Source organism: Arachis ipaensis, chromosome B3 (genome assembly GCF_059453495.1).
Source record: "Arachis ipaensis isolate K30076 ecotype BB chromosome B3, ASM5945349v1, whole genome shotgun sequence".
NCBI lineage: Eukaryota > Viridiplantae > Streptophyta > Magnoliopsida > Fabales > Fabaceae > Arachis > Arachis ipaensis.
In genome coordinates, this window is record NC_142438.1 from 13,058,107 (window position 1) to 13,080,067 (window position 21,961).

The window sequence follows — 21,961 nt, forward strand, 5'->3', positions numbered from 1 at the left end:
AAAACTCAAAGGTACTATTTTAAAGTATTTTAAAATATTTATCTATAAAATTATTTATTTATTATCTTAGTGACAAACTCTAAAAAGTGTTGTATTTATAAATTTTGTTTTTATAAAAATATGTATTTTATTATAAATTTTGTTATAAATTTTGTTTCAAACTCTAATATGTATTTTTTATGTTAAAATTTCAGCCCCATCAAAAATATTTTTAAAGCTCCCCCATGGATTGTTGGATATGCTTTCATTAATGCAGATGTTTTATCATATCAGTATAACATTTGACTCAGTTATCTGTTATGTTAAAATTCTTACAAAAACAAGCATCAAATCATCAAATCGTAGTGTAAAACTTTGATATTCTGTTAGCACATAGCAATAAACTCATAATTGATACCATTGGCTTAACCTTTGAAATGGTAATGGATAAAATACACATTACTACATTAGCATAACAGGTTTGACGCATAATATGGGCGGCAATCGTCTCTTCATATCATACTACTTACCTATGAATTTGTGATCGGATTAAACTTCTCTAAAATAAAAAAGTGAGAGTTTAATCATCCTTAAATCAAGATAGTAAAACTCACCCATAATAGAAGTCACAAATTCAATGGTGATTAATTTCTTTATACTTCACATTTTCCTCACTTTAGAGGATCCTTCTAAAAGGTGATCAATTCCCTCATAGGACGCTAAAATAGTAAATGGGCTAAAATAAATGAACAATTCTGAATGAACATGAACTTTACAAACATGACCGTACAATTAAGCAGTGAACTTTAATATAATAAGCTAATTACTATATGAATGCTTGTTATCTAATCTTCAATGACTCTGAAGGGTATGCGAGAAACCAAGCTCCAGTATTCCCCAGTATCATTCTCACAGCAAACTTTTAACAATGGACATGCTCTAATGGTAATATGAGAAAGGGAATGAACAAGTGTTTCTAAAGGTAGAGATGCAAGCTTATGACAAGCTTTAATCTTGAGAATCTTGAGAGATACCATGTACTGAATTCCAGTGTGATCTAGAGAAGTGAGACTAGGAAGTCCGCTGATGTGAAGGGAGGTGAGTGATGTCATTGCCTGAAGACCCCATGCAGCCTCAGGTAAGAGCTTAGCACAGTTGCTGATAGAAAGCGACTCGAGTTTCGGAGCAGGCAATCCTCCTTCAGGAAATGAAACTAGTTTGGAGCAGTCCTTCAGTTTCAATTTCCGAAGATACGGGAGACTATTTTGAGCAGAAGAAATCACATCAAGAATGCCACAGTCATGTACACGAAGATCTTCAAGATTGTTGAAGAGGGACAATGGAAATGAGACGAGAGAATCACAGCAACGCTGCAAGTGTAATCGCTCAAGAGCAAGGTAGTTTTGGGACACCTGCATCACACTTGGAGGATGGAATAGCTGTAAATTTCTGCATTCATAGATCTCAAGTGATCTAAGACTACTTGGTAGGCCTTCTCTGGAGATGTTGACCAAAGATGAACAATTACTTATGGTCATGGCTTCCAGACATTCATTTCCCTGCATCATTTCCTCAGACAATGAAATCAATGCATCGCAATTAATGAGCTCGAATTCTCTCAATTTGGGAACCCGTGACGATGAGTTTGTGAGAGCTTGGCATGCAGTGATCACTAATTTATTTAAGAGAGGAAGTTGATCTGGTAATTGTCCAGTCAATTTCGGACAACTCTTTATATGAAGCTCTTGAAGCAAAGGGAATCCTGCACGCTGATCAAGATTGTTTGCTGACCACTCTTCCCAATTTGGCATGTCCTCGAACTTCATTACTTTCAAGGATTTGAATGGCTCATTTCCATTGCCATAGAACTCAAGACCAACCTTTGGTAGACCTTTCATCCTTTCGATATATAGTTCTGCGAGGGAAGGAAGTTGTCCAAGCGATGGCAATGACGAGCAATTCTCGCAGTCTGCAAGATGTAGAGACACCATGCTAGAGAATGCAGAGCTCTCCAGCCAATTTGGCAACTTACTTCCACCAAAATTCTGAATCTTCAGCCTTTTCACATTCTGATGTGGCTCTAACTTGTTGAGTATATCAGCTTCACTTTGTAAAGTATGATTTGTAGTTGTCCATTTGAATTCTAGCTCATGAAGATATTTCTTGCTCTTCAAGCTGGCATTGGAAGCTTCTCTTGCATCAGCTACATTCTGCAAGTTTGCAATTAACAATGCTCCATGAAGTTCCGACAGCTCCCCCAATTCACTAATTTTAGATCCCCTGCTGCCACTCACAACAAAATTAGTCAACACTTGAAGGGATTTTAGTCTACCGAACTTTTCCGGCATCTCAGTTACACTGCATCCACTAATGTCAAGATGACGCAAATTAACAAGCCTGAACATGTTTGCCGGTAACTTGTTGAGACGATGACAGCCAGACAAAAGCAATATCTCCAAGTTATACAGAGTGCTGACAGAATCAGGAAGATGGTCAATTTCAGTGTAGGCAAGATTCAAGTACCGTAGATGCATCAAGTTTCCAACTGAATTTGGCAATTTGGTAATTGGATAGTATGACAGAGAGAGCACACGTAGGCGCTTCAATTTCGGTAACAGAACTGAAACCATACTGGTAATCGAAGACGTGCCGCCAAAGGGTGAGAATTTGAATGGTAAGAAAGTCCTAAGCTGCTGAAATTCAGAGAAGGACTCAAATTTTTCAGGGGCATCATATATGCCTTGAAAATATGATAAATGACGAGCCAAACTTGTAGTTTTGCTTGGATTACCATCCTCTAGCTTGTAACAAAAATCTCCTGCCACATACTGTGCCAAGTCATTGATAAGATCATGCATCACAAAGCGCAACTCGTGGTGAGTGGTCTGATGAAAGAATGACCTCGATAGTAGCTCTCGGAAGCATTCATCGCCTACATCTTCCATTCGCTTCTCCGGTTTTGGTCGTGGCAGAATGCCTTCAGCCATCCATAAATAGATCAAGTCCCATTTTTTGATTTCATAGCCTTTCGGGAAGATGGAGCAATAAGTAAAGCATCGCTTCAACTGCGACGGAAGATGACTATAACTCAATCTCAAAGCAGGAAGTATGCTATTTCTGGCACTTGGTAACTCCCATATCTGACTATTGGATATTCTTTTCCATTCCTCGACATCATCATTAGAACGCAGAAGACTCCCCAATACTTTTACAGCTAGAGGGAGGCCATTGCATTTTTTCAATATTTTCTGGCCAATTTCTGCTAATACAGGACTCTCATCTGGGTTCCCACACTTGAAAGCATGAGTTGAGAACAACTTCCAAGCATCATCACGCGATAGAGGGGATAGAGAATAAGTTAAATCAGCACGAATTGCCATTGCAACGGTTTGACTGCGTGTGGTGACAATAATTCTACTTTCCCAGCTTCCTAATAAAAAAGGCATTTGAAAGATGTCCCAATCAAGAAAGTTTTCATTCCAAAACCCATCCAAAACAAGTAGAAACTTTTGTCCTGATAATCTCTTTTTGAGCTTGATTTGGAGTAGATTCAAGTCTATGATGTTTGAATGCGACAAAGTTAAGGAATGAAAAACTTTCTTGGTTATTTCAGACACATCAGATGTCTCCGAAACAGAGGCCCATGATCTTAACTGAAAATGGTTCCTCACCCTTATGTCATTGTATAAAACCTGAGCAAGAGTGGTCTTTCCTACCCCTCCCATCCCAACAATTGCAGTCACAGGCACCCCTTCTCCATTCGATTCTCCCGAAAGCAGAAAATCGATAATCTTCTCTTTATCATCATTCCTACCATAAACTCTAGTTTCATCCACCAAAGAAGTCGTAGCAGAAACTAATGAAAGTGATCTAGTACCTACACCACCTTCCTTAAGACCAAGAAGATCTTTATGCTCTATTATAGACTTCAACCTCTCAACAATCCTCTCAACTTTCGATTTAACTCTTTCAGCAAAAGGATTGAGAGAAGCAGCATAATCTCTTACCTGATCCAAGGTGGTGTGAAAACCAGAATCCATCTTGTCTAGCAAGGCTTTGGTGGCAATCTCATCCAAGATATCATCAGCATCATAAGCAGCATTTCTGAGCCTATCAACCCAATCCTTCACCAAAGGATCAATGAACTGTTTCTCCTCGGCATCACTAAGCACCGAAGTGACTGACAGCAATAGCATCTTCAACTTCTCTAGGAGTGCCTCATCAAGATGGTTGCCCCGGAAGAACTCTATGAGCTCATGGCGAGCTATTCTATCCAACAGCACTTGCAGGAAGGCAGAGACAAATGAACCAAGCATATCAACCATGTTGCTGCGAATATCCTGAAACAAATTGAAAACTGAATAAGGGAAAGGAATGTAATGGTTATTGCTTGATTTCTGGTGTTCAGAACTCCTTGCTGTTTTGAGAAATAGAGAGGATAAAGGCTTGTGTGCTTGGAGACTAGAGTAGTTGACTGGGGCTTTGAGACAGTTGACTAAGAACTTTCTTATTAGTTGCAATGAAAGAAGCAGATTAATTATAAATGCATTCTGGTCTTCTGGAATCTGGACCCACCTTGTTTGGTTATGGAAATGATTCTTTCATAGATATAATTCTTTTACACTCATTTCTCAGTTTTTTTAAAAGAAAAAATGAATACCGGGTCATGGGCCAAACATAATATAGTAACAGGATTTTTCATCAAGTTTATGGCCTTCAATGCAACTAAACCCTATAGATTCGTTTTGTAAACAAACTAACACCAAAATTATAGAACTAATTTATGGAATGTACTTATATTTCTTGCAGGCATAGCAATTAACATTTTTCAAATATTCCAGCCTAGGTTTTCTAAATTCTAACCACAGATTGAGGAAGCAGAAAATAATCCTGCAGATACAATTCAACTGAAATTTTGTAAGTTTACAAATTTTCACAACTTTGACAAATATTTATAAACAGAAGGTGGGTACAAATTTTCACATGTTGAACTAACATGTTAAGGAAATCCACCTCATTTCTGACTTCTGATTGAGTGAAGTCTATTACCCTAAATAATACAAATCGAATCAGATGACCCAGAACCAAGCTATTACAGACCCAGCAGCCAGACCAATAACTAAGAACAATACACTCACAATCCCTGCAGTTTCTGCATGCTGCAACTTTACCATTTTAGGAGCCAAGATCATCAACACACTGGTCAGGTAACCATTGGTAAGACCTAACAGGCTAGTCAGTATCGTCACTGGGATCTCAGTCCGGAAGAACTTTGGACCATGCAAGCACCCTAGGAAGAGAGGGAAGAACAACAATCTCACTATGCAACTAACTACCGCAATGTTTCCATTTTCTAGAAGGTACAAAGAAGTCAGAGACTTGCCAACAAGATCAAACACATTGTAGCAAGTAATGAGGAGAATGGGATACCAATCCTTGATAAGCTGAGAGTGCACATCCTCTGTTATGTAACCAGGAAAAATTGCAAGAGTCACGACATATATGAGAACAATGCCGAATCCATACCACTTGATTCTTCCAACAACATCCCATACAGTTGACCTCCACACAGATCCGGTCAACTGAACGCTGTCTTCATCCCTGGTGACAGTCTGCATCTTAAGCTCCTTGTAGTACTGCATAACAGGAAGCTTGTCAACCACGTTGTAGAAAACCATGCATACGAACACGACCACAATCGATACAGAAAAGTAGAGATTCGCACTCTTTCGTAGACCAGAGGCATCTTGTGAGTAAACAGCCTTCGTGAAAATCCTCAGGACAGAAACAAGTACCCCTGTTTGCATACATAACCCCATTCAATCAAAGGGAACAAATCAATGATTCCACACATATTATTTAATATATTTAGCATATAACCCTAGATCCAGAATATTAATATGCTTCAGATCCCGGGGCCAAGACACTGAAAAGAGAACCAACATAAAATAAGAGCTATGATCATACCAAGCACCATTTCATCGGTTCAATTATTTTATATTCCCTCATAATTAATATGAACATAAATCCTTAGGCAAATAAGATACCAAAGACCCAAGCATCTAGTCAACTCTATCATAAAAAATGCAAATGCATCAATGATCATCACATCAGAATAACAAAACACTATTTCTCTCGATGAACATATCACACGCAAAGCAAACAATGCATCTATGATCCACCAAAAGAACATTAGTAGTACCAGTACTAACACTAAAAAGCTTCAACCCTTTTACAAAATCACAAAAACCCCATATGAAAAAAAAAAATAAATAGTAACCATCAAGTCAAAATAGAAGCTAAGAGCTTACCGGAACCAGCAGTGCCAGCAATGACAGCTTGCATATACCTCTCCGGCAGCTCACCGGCGGAGCCAACAATGGACCCCTGAACCAACGCATCCGCCACACCGGAAAGCCCGACAGCCCCAACCGTAACGTAAAACCCGGCATATACCCCGACCCGACCCTTAACATAGAAGGCGTCAAGAAGAGGAACAACGAGCAAGGAAACAACGAAGAGAGCCAAACCGACGGTGATTCTGACGAATGCGTTGGACTTGTGGCTGTAGAGGATGATGACGAAGAGCCCGACGAGGCCGACGAGCATGTAGACGACGGCAAAGACTCGGTCAACGCTGGCATCGGGGTAGAGGTAGGAGAAGTAATCAACGGCTGTGATGAATGCGTTCCATGGAAGGAGGTAACCGAATCCGAGGGAGAAGTAGATGATGTATGCCAGGTGGTAATCGTCTTTCGGTGGAGATTTTGCGGTGATGATGGTGGTTCGCGGTGGGTCGTAGAGGAGGAGGGTGGAGGATTCTGATTCTGGATCGTGGTTTGATTCTTCTCCGGTGAAACCCATTTTCTTGGGTTGGGTTGGGTTGGGTTTGGTTGGGATAGAGGGGTTTTTAATCAGAGAGAGAAAAATGCTACTTTTTTTCTTCGGCGTCCAAAACGGAGGGTCGTTTTCAGTATTCAAGTATACGACATGACATGACTTCCATTTTCAACTCTTTTTTTAATATATTTGGTGGCATATTTGGTGACAGATGCAGTTAATATCACATGAAATTATCAACTACTTCAGTTATCAATTTTACGTTGATTGCACATAAGTTTTCATCATATTTTTATAGTGACGGATTATTATTTAAATGAATATGAATATGAAAGCCTTGATAGCTCTATAAACTATAAAGTACAGATATTTTATTAAATTGTGGTGTCTGTATGTCAGATATATTTTGGACACAAATATTCATTTAATATAGGTGTCTTCTATGTTTAATAATGTTTTAATAAAAAATAAAAAAATTCTTTTTTCAAATACACTTAGATATATTTCGATTTGTCTACTCCCACAATTTTAAAAAACACAAAAAATTACCATGTTAAAATATATCACTTATTTTGTTTTCATATCAAAATTTTTTTGCCATATTTAAATATCATCACATATCAGTCTATCTAACTTTATTCTTAACATGTATTATTGAAATGAGTTTAAAAATAATATTTTAAATACTTTATATAATTAAAAAAAGACATTAAAGATAGTTAAAAAAATAATATATATATTAATATCAATAAAATATTATTATAATTCATCTAAAAAATAATTTATATTTTTTATATGTCATCTCTCTATATTTTAAAGAAAATTTGAAATTCGTGTGTTTACGTGTCCCGTATCCGTGTCATTATCAATATCCGTGCATCATTGCTTAATATTATAAATTTGTTATAGGTTTAATTATTCTGTCGGTCTCTATAATTTTACTGAATTTTTAATTAAATTTTTATATTTTTTATTGAATCCCTATACCATATCAAATTTGTAATTAAGTCTCAGTTCGGATGGTCGGGTACCGGACGGATCGGATTGGTATACTGGTTGGTAATGGGGGTCTCGCCTCGTCGTGAACCACTGGTCTGGTGTAGGCGGGGTCCCGAGCACTTCTGGTAGAAAAGGGGGGTGTCACCTGCAAAGACATTCCGACGCTCTAGTCAGTAATGTGCAGGCGAAAAGGGGAGAGTGATGTGTGACGTACCTTGGGGGAAGGGTAAAACCTTCCCCTTATATACTGTGTCAGAGGTGGGCCCTACAAGGACATGCCCACTTTTTCCGAGACGTTCTCCTACAGCTGTAAGTGAGCTGTCTGGAATACGTGTTCGGGTCGATTGCGGGGCGCCTCACCCTTGACCGTCCGGGTCGGGTGGCGCTTGGGTCGGACTGACCCGTAGAGGGTTTGGGCCAGGTTGCAACAATGCCCCCACGCGCCAGTGATAGTCGTGGGAGCTATTAGTGGCGCGTTATTTCATGTTCCATTCATCGTCGTCAGGTCGACTGCCCGTGGAAGGGACATGCCCCCTGCGCGCGTGTCTCTTGGTTGTTGAGGCAACCGTTCGTCGCTTCGTTCTTCGCGCTGAGCATTAAATGCTCATAATGAGTTGTAAAACCCCATGCGCAAATACTACTTTGCCCCCAAGTCTTTCGCGCTTCCTGAGTGGCAGTTTTAAACAGTTTGCCTCAACTTTTTTTCCCCTTTACACTCCTGTTTCTTCCATCTCCCTGCAATCTCCCTCTTTTTCTTTCAGAAATTTCATAGCGTTGTTGTGGTATCCTCGTGCATCTTTCCTTCATCCTTCTCAGTTTTCGCAACAAATTCAGGTAATCCTTGGACCCCTCTCTTTTCTGCTTCATTGTTGTATGCTTGTTATTTGTGTCTTGCTTGATTTTTGTCGTTAGATGACTTTTTAGTGCTAAGTAGATGTGTTAGGGGAGGGGTACCATTTCAGGGTAGGTTTTTAAGTGGCTTGCGTGATAGGTATAACTTTAGCCATGCTTGATCTTAACTGTTTGAATAGGATGGACATAGTTTCTGGGTCATTCCCGGACTCCCGACCTCATAGACTAATGGAGTGGTACCCCATTGTAGGTATGCCTCGCGTCGTCTCCCGGAATTTTGTTTCCACCGCGAACTATGATCCCTACGCTTGGGTGACCTCAGATGTGAAGGACTCGCCAAATCAAATGGATTTGGAGGAGTTGACGAAATTTCGGCAGGCCGGGTATCTGTGCGGGGGGACAGACGAGGAGGCCAATTATGAGACCATCGTCCCTGCCCCCAATGAGCGATTGCACGAGATCAATTTTCGCTCTCCCCGGGTTGTCGACTGGATTTGGTTTTACAAGGCCATGTTCACCCAGGTTGGCGTTCACATTCCGTTTTCCGATTTCCAGATGTCGCTTCTTAATCGGATATCCGTGTCGCCGTCGCAGCTCCATCCGAACAGTTGGGCTTCTATCCGCTGTTTCGAGATGGTTTGTGAATATCTCGAGCTGCCAGTGTCGGTGGACGTCTTCCTCTTCTTCTTCAACCTTACCAACCCCTCCAAACAAGGGAAGGCGAGGAAAGGGTTCCTGTCTTTCCGTTCTGCCCAAGGTCGGAGGGTATTTGGCCTGTTCGAGGACTCCTATCATGGGTTCAAGGACAAATTTTTCAAAGTTCGCCCCGTTAAAGGTCGCCATCCCTTTTGGTTGTCATTGGAGGGGGAACGCCTCATCCCGACGTATTGGAGCTTTGGGGCGGGGTCTAATTCTTTCATCAAGGTGACCTACAAGGGAATGTCTTCTGTAAATAAGAGGATTGCCGACGTGTTGTTTGCTCTTTTTGGAAAGAACCTCGTGAACCCCCCATCTCCTTATGGGTGAACGGGAGTCCGCCAGGAGTTATATTTGTGAGATGTTTTGTCTTGTACTTTTGTATTGCTTGTTGTTTAATTTGCTCTTTCCGACTTCACGACTAACGTATTTGTTTCTCTGTTTGTAGTGGAGATGTCTGCTTCGGTGACCGGGCTTGAAAATTTGGTCAAGACCTTCTTGGAGGATAGCGATGAGGAGAAGGTTGACGAGAAGGATGCTGGGAAGCCAGAAGGCCCTTCCGGGGAGAAGGAGAATCAAGCCGTACCTTCCCCCCGGGACGTCGAGACGTCCGACAAGAATTCCGCTGGGAGGCAGGCTTCTCACGCTCCCGACGAGACGGCCGGTATTGGGCAGTCGTCCCCTATACCCCATGAGCATGATGATATGAAGCTTGTCCCCACTTTCAAGAGACGAAGGGCATCTTCCAGTGCGGAAGGGGCTCTCACCGTGATGGAGAGGAACTTCGATGCCGGTACCTTTATTGATAATCAACTTATTCCCGGTACGGAGGATCACTTCCTCAGAACCGAGCTCGTGGGGCAGGCAAGGTGGATGTATCGTACCCTTCTCCGCGGGGTGGTGATAGCCCGGAAGGCTGAGTTCGAGTTGTTGGGCATGCAGTCGTTGCGAAGGAAGCTCGATACTGCTGCCCAGGCCAACAACGAATTCAAGGTCCAGGTTGAAAAGCTTCAGGAGCAATTGGCCGCGGCGGAGAGGGGGCGCAAGGATGCCGAGGAGAAGGCTGCGTCCTTTGAGAAAAAATTAATGCCTCCGACGCCACCGTCTCCCGTTTAATCGAGCGGGAGATGACTCTAGAGAGCCAACTTAACGCCGCGCAGGGTCGGGTGGTCGCTGCGGAGAAAGAACGTGACGCGGCCGTCTCATCGGCTGAGGCTGCGCGAGCCGAGGCAGGAGAATTGAAAAGGAAATACAAGGCGGTCAGGGAGCAGGGAAAGAACGCGATCTTTATGACCGAAGAGGCTCTTAAGGCCCAGGTGAAGGTCGTGGTCCTCGAATTCGACACTTCGGCTATTGGAGTCTTCAAAACAATCCAGGACAGCAAGATTGTCGATATGCCCCGGAAGTGAACTCTTGTAACTTGTGTTTTTTATGTTTCCTTGTAGAATATTTGTTGAAACTGTTAATCTTTATGCTCTAGTGGTCGCCATGTCGGCTTTACGATTATCGCCTTTATCTTGTTTGGTAGAATTTTATTTCGTTACCATTTTTTCGTTGTGGAATTATTGCTTGTGTCCGTTTTATCGTTTATGTTGGTAATGGTTGGAACCGTATTGGTCGTGTTATCGCGGCCGTTAGTCATGGCTATGATCCGACTGGCTCCCGGGGTGATCAGTCCCGGATTGCCGTTGAGGAACGTGATTGTGTGGAATACATATTGGGAAATAGTAGGTAAAAGGATTTAGACAAGTAAAAATTAGTCGTTAGCCAAGCAAATTCGTGAACATGGCAGGTACTTGATAAAAATGGCTAAGAATTAACATGTGAATAGAGTAAGCATCTATTGGCTCATCAGGCCGTTTGGCCGGTGTGCCCGAGCTACGAATAGAATCTCCTTAGGTTACCTGCATTCCATGTTCTTGGGATTTCTTTGCCGTCGAGTCTCTACAGCTTGTAGGCGCCTTTGCCAAGCACTTCTTTGATTCTGTAGGGACCTTCCCAGTTCGCCGCCAGCTTTCCTTCTCCTGGGGTCGGTAAACCGACGTCGTTGCGTCGCAGGACAAGGTCTCTTTTCTCAAATTCCCTCCTGAGGACTTTAGTGTTGTAGCGCAGAGCTATTCTTTGTTTCAGTGCTGTTTCTGATAAGTGGGCCATCTCTCTGGTCTTGTCCACCAAATCCTTTTCCACTGCTTCGTCTACTCCTGCGAGAAGTAGTCGTGGACTCGGTTCGCCAATTTCTACAGGTATCACCGTGTCGACCCCGTATGTTAGGTGAAAGGAGGTTTCTCCGGTGGAGCTTTGCTCGGTTGTCCGGTAGGACCAGAGGACCGAAGCGAGCTCGTCGGCCCATGCGCCTTTCTTGTTGTCTAAGCACTTCTTGAGGCCTAGTAGGATGACTTTGTTTGCGGACTCCACTTGTCCATTTGTCTGGGGATGTTCAACTGAGGAGAACTTTTGTTTTATCCCCAGGCCGGTGAGGAATTCCATGAACTTCTTGTCAGTGAATTGCGTCCCATTATCCGAAATGACGACCTCCGGGATGCCGAAACGGGTTATCACCTGTCTCCACATGAACTTCCTGCAATTGGATGAGGATATGCTGGCTAGTGGTTCAGCCTCTATCCATTTAGTGTAGTAGTCGATGGCGACTATGAGATATTTAACTTGTCCTAGGCCGACCGAGAAGGACCCCAAGAGGTCGATTCCCCATTGAGCGAAAGGTCGGGTAGACGTCAGTAGGCTCAGCTCGGAAGCCGGCGCTTTATGGAAGTTGGCGTTTTCTTGACACTTGACGCATTTTCTGACAAATTCCCTGGAGTCTTTCATCATTGATGGCCAGTAATACCCGGCTCGGACGAGCTTCCTCGCTAGGGCCTTGCCCCCGATGTGGTGGCCGCAGCATCCCTCGTGGACTTCTTTAAGTAAGTAGTCCGTCTGGTCGGGGTGCAAGCACTTCAATAGGGGTTGGCTGAGTCCCTTTCTGAACAATTGTCCTTGTATGATTGCATATTTGGCTGCTTCCCTTCTCAATGTTTTGGTTGTCTTCTCATCATCAGGTAGTTTGCCATTTTCCAAGAAGTTTGTGATGGGGTCCAACCAGGAGGGGCTTGATTTCGTCAAATGGAGGGCAACTGTTGGCTCCTTTACCATGCCCTGGATGAGGGACCGGTTGCCCGCTCCCGATTTTGTGCTTGCTAGTTTAGATAGGAGGTCCGCCCATGTGTTCCTCTCTCTTGGGACGTGTTGGACCGTGACTTCCTGGAATTTCCTGGTCAATTCTCTAACCTTTTCCAGATACCTTTGCAGCAACGGGTCTCTTGCTTGATAGCTTCCGTTCACTTGCGAGGTGACGACCTGTGAGTCGCTGCACACTTCCAGCCTTGTCGCCCCGACTTCCCGGGCTAGGGTCAGTCCTCCCAAGAGGGCTTCATATTCCGCTTGTTTGTTCGATACGGGGAATTCGAACTTGGTCGATTGCTCGTATATGACCCCGGCTGGGCTCTCTAAGATGACCCCGGCGCCCCCGGACGTCTGGTTGGAGGCCCCGTCCATATGGAGCTTTCACCGTGTGCCCGTTTCCTCTGGGGAATCGCCTGTTACCTCTACTAGGAAATCTGCCATTGCCTGGGCCTTGATCGCATGTCGGGGCTCGTAGTGCAAATCATATTGGGAGAGCTCGATGGCCCAAGTCATCATCCTTCCTACCAAATCAGGCTTTTGGAGTACTTGGCAAATTGCTTGGTCCGTTCTCACGACAACACGATGGCTCTGGAAGTATTGCCTCAGCCTTCGGGAGGAGGTTAGGAGTGCCAGCGCCAGTTTCTCCAATTTGCTATACCTCAGCTCTGCTCCTTGTAACGCCCTGCTTACAAAGTAGATTGGTTGCTGAGCCTTCCCTTCCTCTCTTACCAGCACTGCTGCAAGCGCTTCCTTTGTTACCACCAGGTAGAGGTAGAGTGATTCTCTGGCCATTGGCTTCCCGAGTACCGGAGGTGATGCTATGATCTCTTTGAAGTGGTTGAACGCTATCTCACACGCAGGAGTCCATTTGAACGCTATCCCCTTTTTCATCAGATTGAAAAAGGGCAAGGCTTTTGCTGCCGATGCGCCCAGAAAACGGGATAACGCCGTCAGCCTTCCTGCCAATCGCTGTACATCTTTGATACAACCCGGGCTCTTCATCTGGATAATCGCTTGGCATTTCTCAGTGTTGGCTTCTACCCCTCTTTGGGTTATCATGAACCCTAGGAACTTCCCGGCTTCCATGGTGAAGGCGCATTTGAGCGGGTTGAGCCTCATGCCGTTTTGTCGGAGGGACACGAACACGCCCCCCAGATCACTTAGGAGATCGTCGGGTCGTGTGGTTTTCGCAAGGATGTCATCCACGTAGACTTCTACTGTCTTGCCTATGAGCTCGCTGAATATCTTGTTCATCAGCCTCTGGTACGTGGCGCCAGCGTTTTTCAAGCCAAACGGCATCACCTTGTAGCAATAGATCCCTCCAGGCGTTATGAACGCGTTTTGTCTTCGTCGGGCTGGTGCATCGGTATCTGATTGTACCCAGAGTAAGCGTCCATGAAACTCAGATACCGGTACCCAGCCGCTGCGTCGACGAGTGCGTCGATGCTGGGAAGGGGATAGCAGTCCTTGGGGCATGCCTTGTTGAGGTCGGAGTAGTCCACACACATTCTCCACCTCCCATTGTGCTTTTTCACCAAGACCACGTTCGATAGCCAAGTCGAGTAGTCCAGCTCTCGGATGAACCCTGCTTCGAGAAGGCTGGCCGTTTGCCTAGCCACCTCCTCTGCCCTTTCCTGCGACATCTTCCTCCTCCTTTGGGCCACTGGTTGGGCTTCCGGCTTGACGGCCAGACAGTGCGACATGAGTTGGGGATCTATCCCCGGCATGTTGGCCGGTGTCCAAGCGAACAGGTCGGATTGGCTCTGATCATCTCCATCAAAGGTCCCTTCAATCCATAGGGGAGATTTCTGTTTATGAACGTGAACTTCTCCTCCGTGTTCCCGACCTTAAATTTTTCCAGGTCCCCCTCTGGCTCGGGTTTGGCTTTGTCATCTATTATGGCGTCCAGGTCGGCTAGAAAAACCCCTGATGCTTCTTTAGACTTTTTCCTCAAGGAGAGGCTGGCGTGGTCGCAGGCGACTGCCGTTTCCAGGTCTCCTTTGATGGATCCTATAGATCCGTCGTCAGTAACAAACTTCATTACAAGCAGTTTCGTGCTGATCGTCGCGCCAAGGTTGTTGATGGTTTTTCTCCCCAGAATGATGTTGTAAGCTGTGGAATCTCGCAAGACCACAAATTCTGCCATTACTGTCCTCCGTCCCTGTCCTTGTCCCACTGAGGTCGGGAGGGAGATGATCCCGTCCGGCTTGATGAAGTGGTCGCCTAGCCCTACCACACCATGCTGGTGGGTCGCTAGGTTGGTGTCGCGCAGCCCCAGGGCGTCAAATACGTTGCGGAACATGATGTTCGAGTCTGCCCCCGTATCCACGAGGATCCGCTTGACGAGGTCGGTTCCGACTCTGGCCGTAATGACCATAGGGGGACTTTTCAGTATCTCGTCAAACCACTGGTCTTCGGGACCAAATGAGATGGATGGGAGCCTCCGGGAATTTCTCGCAGATGAGGAGGAGACGGCCAGGACCTTGGCGTCTTTCTTCTGTGCTCCTTTCGACCTCGGGGCCAAATTCCTGGCAGTTACTACGTTCACCATCGTGAGGCCGTGGTCGTCTCCCTCCGGTTCTTGGCGTCTCCTTGTCGCCCGGGGCCTGTCTTCGCCTTCGTGGTCGCGATTCCGTCTCCTTGGCTCTCTAATGATGTGGGAGAATTTGGCGAGCTTCCCATCCCTGATTGCATGCTCTAGCGCATCCTTCAGGTCGAAGCAGTCTTGGGTCTTGTGTCCGTACCCCTTGTGATATTCGCAATAAAGGCTCTTGTTTCCTCCTGTTCGGTCCTTCAGAGGTCGGAGTTTTGACAGTATTTCTTTCTCGGCTATCTGTTGGTAAACTTCCACGATTGATGCCGCTAGGGGGTGTAGTTGGTGAACTTCCCGACTCGGGGAAACAGCCTTGGTGTTTTGCTGGGACCGCCGTCCCTGGCGTGTTCCTTTCGCCTTTCTCCGCCCTCGTGGTGCCGGGTTTGGGTGTAGGGGGGTTGCCGTTTATTGGCAGCCACAACCCGGCTGACTTCTTCGTCATTAATGTACTCCTTAGCCACACATTGGATCTCCTGCATTGTCCATACTGGATTCGTAGTGAGGTGCTTTCTGAAGTCCTCGTTCAGGAGTCCGTTCGTCAAACACAGGCTTGCCACTGAGTCTGTCAGCCCGTCGATTTCCAGGCACTCGTCGTTGACTCTATCTAGGTATTTCTTGGTCGACTCGTCGGGTCGTTGGGTCACCCCAAGCAGGTTGATTGGGTGCTTCGCCTTTGCAATTCTGGTCGTGAATTGGGCTAAGAAGGCATGGCTGATGTCTGCGAAGCCGGTCATCGAGCCCTGCGGGAGGTTATTGAACCATTGTATTGCAGGTCCTGCCAGGGTGACCGGGAAAGCGCGGCATCTTACCTCGTCCCCCACTCCCTCCAGGTTCATCCTGGCCTCGAAGGCCGTGAGGTGCTCCAGAGGGTCTTGCGTTCCGTCGTATCTCATGTCCGTGTGCTTGTCAAAATGTTTTGGCAGCCGAACTTCGTGTATGGAACGATGAAATGGGGTCGCCCCTATTATCACGGGTCCTCGTGTTCTCGCCATTCTCCCTTCGTCTTTCTCCCCACGGGCGTCTTCGGTTCCGCAATCTGTAGTACGCCGCCTCTCATGCCTGGCATAAATGACGGGGTCGTGGCGTCTTCTCACACGTCCCCTTTCCCCAGCGCTCTCGGACTCAGCTTGGGGGCTGGGCGTGCGTCTGGAGTGGCTCCTTGAGTGGGAGCGGGAGTGGCTTTGTTCTGGGGTGTGCTGATCATGTTCTCTTTCCGCCAGCCGATGTTCCAAGTCTTACATTCTGTGGCGTAGCTCTTGCATTATTCTGGCGTGGTTGTCGCCAGTTCCCCCGAAGGGGCGTCTCTCGAGAGGTTGTGTTGTGTGTCTCAGAGGGGATCCTGTGCGCTGCCAGGGAGCAGTCGTGGCTGGTTCCCCTACGGGCTCGGCCTCTCGGGCTGTCTCAGCTTGGACCAGTACGAAGTCCATGGACGATTCCCCACAGACGGCGCCAATGTTCGGATGGTCGGATACTGGACGGATCGGATTGGTATACTGGTTGGTAATGGGGGTCTCGCCTCGTCGTGAACCACTGGTTTGGTGTAGGCGGGGTCCCAAGCACTTCTGGTAGAAAAGGGGGGGGTGTCACCTGCAAAGACACTCCGACGCTCTAGTCAGTAATGTGCAGGTGAAAAGGGGGAGAGTGATGTGTGACGTACCTTAGGGGAAGGGTAAAACCTTCCCCTTATATACTGTGTCAGAGGTGGGCCCTACAAGGACAGGCCCACTTTTCTCGAGACGTTCTCCCACAGCTGTAAGTGAGCTGTCTGGGACACGTGTCCGGATCGATTGCGGGGCGCCTCACCCTTGACCGTCCGGGTCGGGTAGTGCTCGGGTCGGGCTGACCCGTATAGGGTTTGGGCCAGGTCGCAACAGTCTCTAAAATATATATTAAATTTTTTATTTTTAACCTTTTTTGCATACAAAATCGTCTCTAAGATTTAAAATCAAATTTTAAAATCGTCATTTTTATTTAAATATTAAAATTTTAGACCAAGTTACTCATAATAAAAAAATTATAAAATAAAAAAAAAAAGAAAGAGAGTGTTTCTACTCTTGCAAAGAATAAGAAAAGAAGAAGAAGGGGAAAGGGAAGAAGAAGAAGAAGAAGAAGAAGAAGAAGAAGAAGAAGAAGAAGAAGAAGAAGAAGAAGAAGAAGAAGAAGAAGAAGAAGAAGAAGAAGAAGAAGAAGAAGAAGAAGAAGCTGTCTACGATTCGCCTCTGTTTTCGTTTCCGTCGCCACTTTCGTACAGTTTTGGTTCCTAAGATTAGGACGATTTTAAAACAAGTTAAACTTTAGGGATGATTTTGCATGTAAAAAAAAATGTTCGGAACGAAAAAAATTTTCAGCATATATTTCAGGGACCAAAATCGTACTTAATTAACCCATTTTTTAATATAATAAATAAAATATTACCTGTTTATATAAATTTGGGATTATTTACTAATAAATATAATAACACAAATATTTTGTTTCTATTAACGTATACATATTTATACATATCGTTTTTTTACTGTGAACGAAATGTATAATATAGAGTAAAAATTTAAATATTTGTAGGGTTGTATAAATTGGTAAATATTATATTTATTTTATATATTTAAAAATATCATTTTATTTACTGATCTATGCGTATATTTAAGGAAAATTTTAACTATTAAAGAGAAGATTTTTAATTAAGAAAATTAATTTTTGCAATAAAAAATAATATTTTTTAAAAATTAAATCTGTAGTGCAAAACCCAATTATATAATTAAAGCATTGGAGAGTAGTGGTACTTAGGTTCAGTTTGGGTAACTAACTTAATTAAGCTCCTTTTGATAAAATAACTTAAATAATAAATGACTCTGTTAAAAGTAACTTATAAATAAGTTATTTTGTGTTTGGATTTTTAACTCTAAAAGTGCTTATTTTAAAGAAATGTAATGAAAAGTAGAAGTATTATAAGAGAAGTCATTTTTTTTAACTTCTCTATAAGCTCCAAAACAGCTTCTTAGAAAGTTGCAATTTGATTTTAAAAATTGCACCCAACATTAATACTACTACTTTTCATAAATCAAAAGTAAAAAAAAGTTATTTTTAGAGTTTCCAAACGGCCCTTAATATTTTACTATTAATTCTTAAATTGTTTAATTATGGAGATGAAATTATATGAAAATTCAGTTGGTAGGAGAGGGGATACCATCGAATGTTTATTTAGTAATTTACTAATTTTGCTAAGAGTGTTATGTATAGGATAGTTGTTAAAGGATTTAAAAAAAAAATATCCAAGTGTATTTTTTTATTTTGTAATACATTAAATATATATATATATTAGAAAATGTTAGAATAATTTTTTTTATCTCTTTTATAAATATTTTTAACGGATTTTATAAATTATTTTTTTAATTAAGTTTAAAAATTTGTTAATTCGATTTTATTGCAAATGGGCTTATTCCACGTGTTTTATGATAATATTAAATTAATTAGTAGTTCCAATACATTCGAGGTTAGTTAAGACTTGGAAATCAGTGCTTGATAAGGTGGAAGAAAAGCTAAATCTGTGGCAAGTAAAGAGCCTCAATAAAGCGGGTAAGCTGGTACTCATTAAATCTGTTCTTAATAGCCTACCTATATACTACCTCAGTTTGTATAAGATGCCAAAGGTAGTAGCAGAGAAATTGATCTCCTTATAAAGACGGTTCTTGTGGAGTAAAGAGGATGGGAGGTTCGGGATGCCACTAGTGAGATGGGAGGTAGTGATGGCCCCTAAAAAGGCGGGTGAATTGGGAGTAGGCGATGCAGTGGTTCGGAATACATCTCTTTTGTTTAAATGGTGGTGGTAGTTCTCGAAAAAGGAATGCCCCTTATGGAAGAAAGTAGTGTGTTCTTGTAATAACATGAATCCTTCTGAGATGCTGCGTGGTCAACCTGTTCCCCTAAGAGGGAGTCCGTCGAAGGATATTTGTCAGCTTCAAATCAGAGAGCCACAAGTCAGGGAAAAGATGATCAGCGGATTGTCAATGGATGTAGGGAATGGCAGAACAATCCGTTTCTAGAAGGATGTTTGGATAACTGGTGGTGTCTTGAAAGATATATTTCCAAGATTTTTCTCGATCTCAAACCTTAAAGGATCTGTTATAGGGGACTGCAGGTTTTGGGATGGGTTAGAGTGGATATGGAGCTTCCAGTGGAGGAGGGCGTTATTTCAATGGGAGCTGGAACTCTTGAATCAACTTCATGTCATCTTACGTTTAGTTAAGCTAACAACTGAGAGAGAGGATCGGGTGGTTTGAAAATTTGATAGAACTGGTATTTTCTCTACTAACTCCTTTGTGCAGGTGATGCAGGAAGCAGTCCATCCGAAAGAAATAACAAGTTATAGTTTCACAAGTGCTATTTGGAGGGGCTTCGTCCCGCCAAGGGTCGAATTGTTTTCTTGGTTTGTATTGATTGAGATGGTGAATACTAAGGAAAGATTGTGCAGATTAGGTGTCATTGACCAGCTTGATAATATGTGTGCTTTGTGCTGTAAGTCTGTAGAGTCTGCTTTTTATCTGTTTCTTGGTTGTGAGCTCACTTGACAGGTGTGGTGTGCTTGGCTGTTCGCTCTTGAAAGAGAATGGTCCGTTCCAAGTATACTAAAGCAACACTTTAAAAGTTGGACGAATGCTTCACAAAGAAAGAATAAGAGGAAGAGGTGGTTGATTGGATTCTTTATTGTAATATGAGCAATTTAGCTTGAGAGGAATGATAGAATGTTCCATAATCAAGATTTGGGTGTAGTAGAAATCATTAACAGGTTCTTTGTGCTATCCGACAAATGAATTGGTGGTACTCCTATTGGTTGTTGATGACAATACCGAAAATGACTAGAGATTGCTTTAACTCGTTGGGTTGTTAGTCACGTTTTTATTTTGAGTTGTTCTTATATTTTTTGGTTCATGTTTGCTCCATCGGTAGTGTAGAGCTTTTTAATTCCAAGAAGAAAAAGTATTATTTTATATTATTATTGAATTTGGATCCTCTAAAGTTTGAATTTTACTTTAGAGAATAAAGTGTAATCTTCTACCCTTGAATGATTTCTCTTTTATATTTATTCTTGGTCCACCTATGAAATAAATGGTAAGAGATCACACTTTACTCTCTAAAGTAAAATTTAAACTTTAGAGGATCCAAATCCATTATTGTTACTACTAGTAGTTGGTTACATTCTTTTAAATGAAACTATTATATTGAGTTATTGACGTAGGAGCAATGGATTAAATCTTTGTTGAGTTTTAACCAAATAATCAATTTCATTTTGACTTTAAAATGTATTCCTTTTAGCATCTGAATTTTATCATTACGAATTAAGTTTGTTAGAGAATCAATTAGAATCATTAGAATCATTTTAGATCAATTAGCATCGTCTATATTTATATAGCATATCTGTACATTAATTGTAGGATTCTATGTCTTTATTACTTTGATTTATTTAGCACCTATAAATACCCCTTGTATATTGTACCTGAGATTCAACTCAATAATACACTTTTCACATCATTCTCTCAGTCTCTTGTTTCTAACATGGTATCAATAGCTTAGGTTTTTTTTTTTCAATGAATATTAGTTCATAGCCCCTTTGTTTTTCCTTGTCGGCAGTGTTCTTTGGCCTCCTTTTTCGTTCTCTTTTTGACGCTTTGGTTCGTCACCCCCATAACCCTCTTGTTCGTCTTCTCGCCGTGATTCCAACGCAACCAGAACCGTCGCCATCCGCCGCCGGACGCGCCTCCACGCGCCGCCGAAAGACGTCGTCACGACCAGGTTGATCTTCCTTCCAGATTCCACCCGTGCCTCTTTGCTCGCGATTTTCGAACTGTTTCCGACGCTTTGGTTCGTCACCTCCGGTATCATCGTGTTCTTCTCTCCGTCAGCTTTCCAACGCCGCCAAGATCGCCGCCAACGACCACCACACGCGCCTCCACGCGCCGTCAGAACATTGCTGCCGACCACCATTCTTTCTCATCCAGAGGCTTCAGCAGCCGTTGGATCTTCGTGCAGATCGGACGTCCCTGGAGCGTCCACGTGTCACAAGGTAAGCTGGTTGGGCAACCCGACCCGCGATGAGCCGACCCGACCCGCCCTGAGACCCGCGTGCCACCTGTGCGCCAGCGTGCCTCCTTCCGCCTCTCCGGTGCTGACACGTGTCATCACCCGCTGACGTGGCGCTGACGCATTGCTGACGTGGCGCTGACGCATCGCTGACGTGGCTGCCAAGTGGACCATCCCTAAGGTTTTTTGGTGAGCTCTTTCCGATTCCGCGCTCTGTTTTCTCGTTTTCTGCCCCGAATTTGCAGTTTTCTTCTTCCTTTGCTATTTCTTCTATTACTATGGAAAAACCGGATGTCTTTCAGCCTATCCCTGTTATTCTTAATGGCTCCAACTATGCACATTGGGTTGAAGCCATGCGAGGATTTCTTAAAGGGAGAAAATTATGGCGATATGTGACTGGTGATATTGCTTGTCCTGTTAAGCCAACTGTATCCAAAGATGGTGCCTCCAAATCCAAGGAGGATGCTGAGAAGGAGAAGGACTATGCAGAGAAATTGGAAGATTGGGATAGTAAAAATCATCAGATTATCACTTGGTTCCGCAACACTTCTACTCCTGGCATTCACTTACAATTTAGGCGTTTTGAAACTGCTAAAGAGGTATGGGATCATTTGGCGAAACGTTACACTATCTCTGATCTCTCTCATCAGTACCAACTGCTTAAGGAACTTCATAGCCTTAAGCAAGAACGTGGCCAAGCAGTTTTTGATTTTCTTGCTCAGATGGAGATTATTTGGGATCAGTTGACCT

At 43.5% G+C, this 21,961-nt stretch overlaps 2 protein-coding genes and 1 pseudogene across 2 annotated transcripts; all 3 read right to left on the reverse strand.

The window, feature by feature from the left end:
- Positions 1-593: 593 nt before the first annotated feature.
- On the reverse strand, positions 594-4,445 carry LOC107632531 (putative disease resistance RPP13-like protein 1 pseudogene; annotated as a pseudogene).
- A 400-nt stretch (positions 4,446-4,845) lies between these two features.
- Positions 4,846-6,955, reverse strand: ENT1 (equilibrative nucleotide transporter 1). Its single transcript, XM_016332500.3, has 2 exons — positions 6,291-6,955; positions 4,846-5,776 (listed from the first exon to the last, which is right to left on the reverse strand). Exons 1-2 carry the CDS (start codon positions 6,841-6,843, stop codon positions 5,049-5,051), a joined length of 1,281 nt encoding a protein of 426 aa, XP_016187986.1. The 5' UTR covers positions 6,844-6,955; the 3' UTR covers positions 4,846-5,048.
- Positions 6,956-14,260: 7,305 nt separating this feature from the next.
- On the reverse strand, positions 14,261-16,131 carry LOC107632533 (uncharacterized). Its single transcript, XM_016336207.1, has 2 exons — positions 15,562-16,131; positions 14,261-15,379 (listed from the first exon to the last, which is right to left on the reverse strand). Exons 1-2 carry the CDS (start codon positions 16,129-16,131, stop codon positions 14,261-14,263), a joined length of 1,689 nt encoding a protein of 562 aa, XP_016191693.1.
- Positions 16,132-21,961: the final 5,830 nt, after the last annotated feature.

Excerpts from the sequence above, each read along its gene's own strand:
- ENT1 (XM_016332500.3), bottom strand. The coding sequence starts at position 6,843 with ATGGGTTTCACCGGAGAAGAATCAAACCACGATCCAGAATCAGAATCC. Across the intron at positions 5,777-6,290 it reads TGCTGGCACTGCTGGTTCCG|GGGTACTTGTTTCTGTCCTG; the intron begins GTAAGCTCTTAG and ends GTATGCAAACAG.
- LOC107632533 (XM_016336207.1), bottom strand. The coding sequence starts at position 16,131 with ATGGCGAGAACACGAGGACCCGTGATAATAGGGGCGACCCCATTTCAT. Across the intron at positions 15,380-15,561 it reads ATGACGAAGAAGTCAGCCGG|ATAGCCGAGAAAGAAATACT; the intron begins GTTGTGGCTGCC and ends GTTTACCAACAG.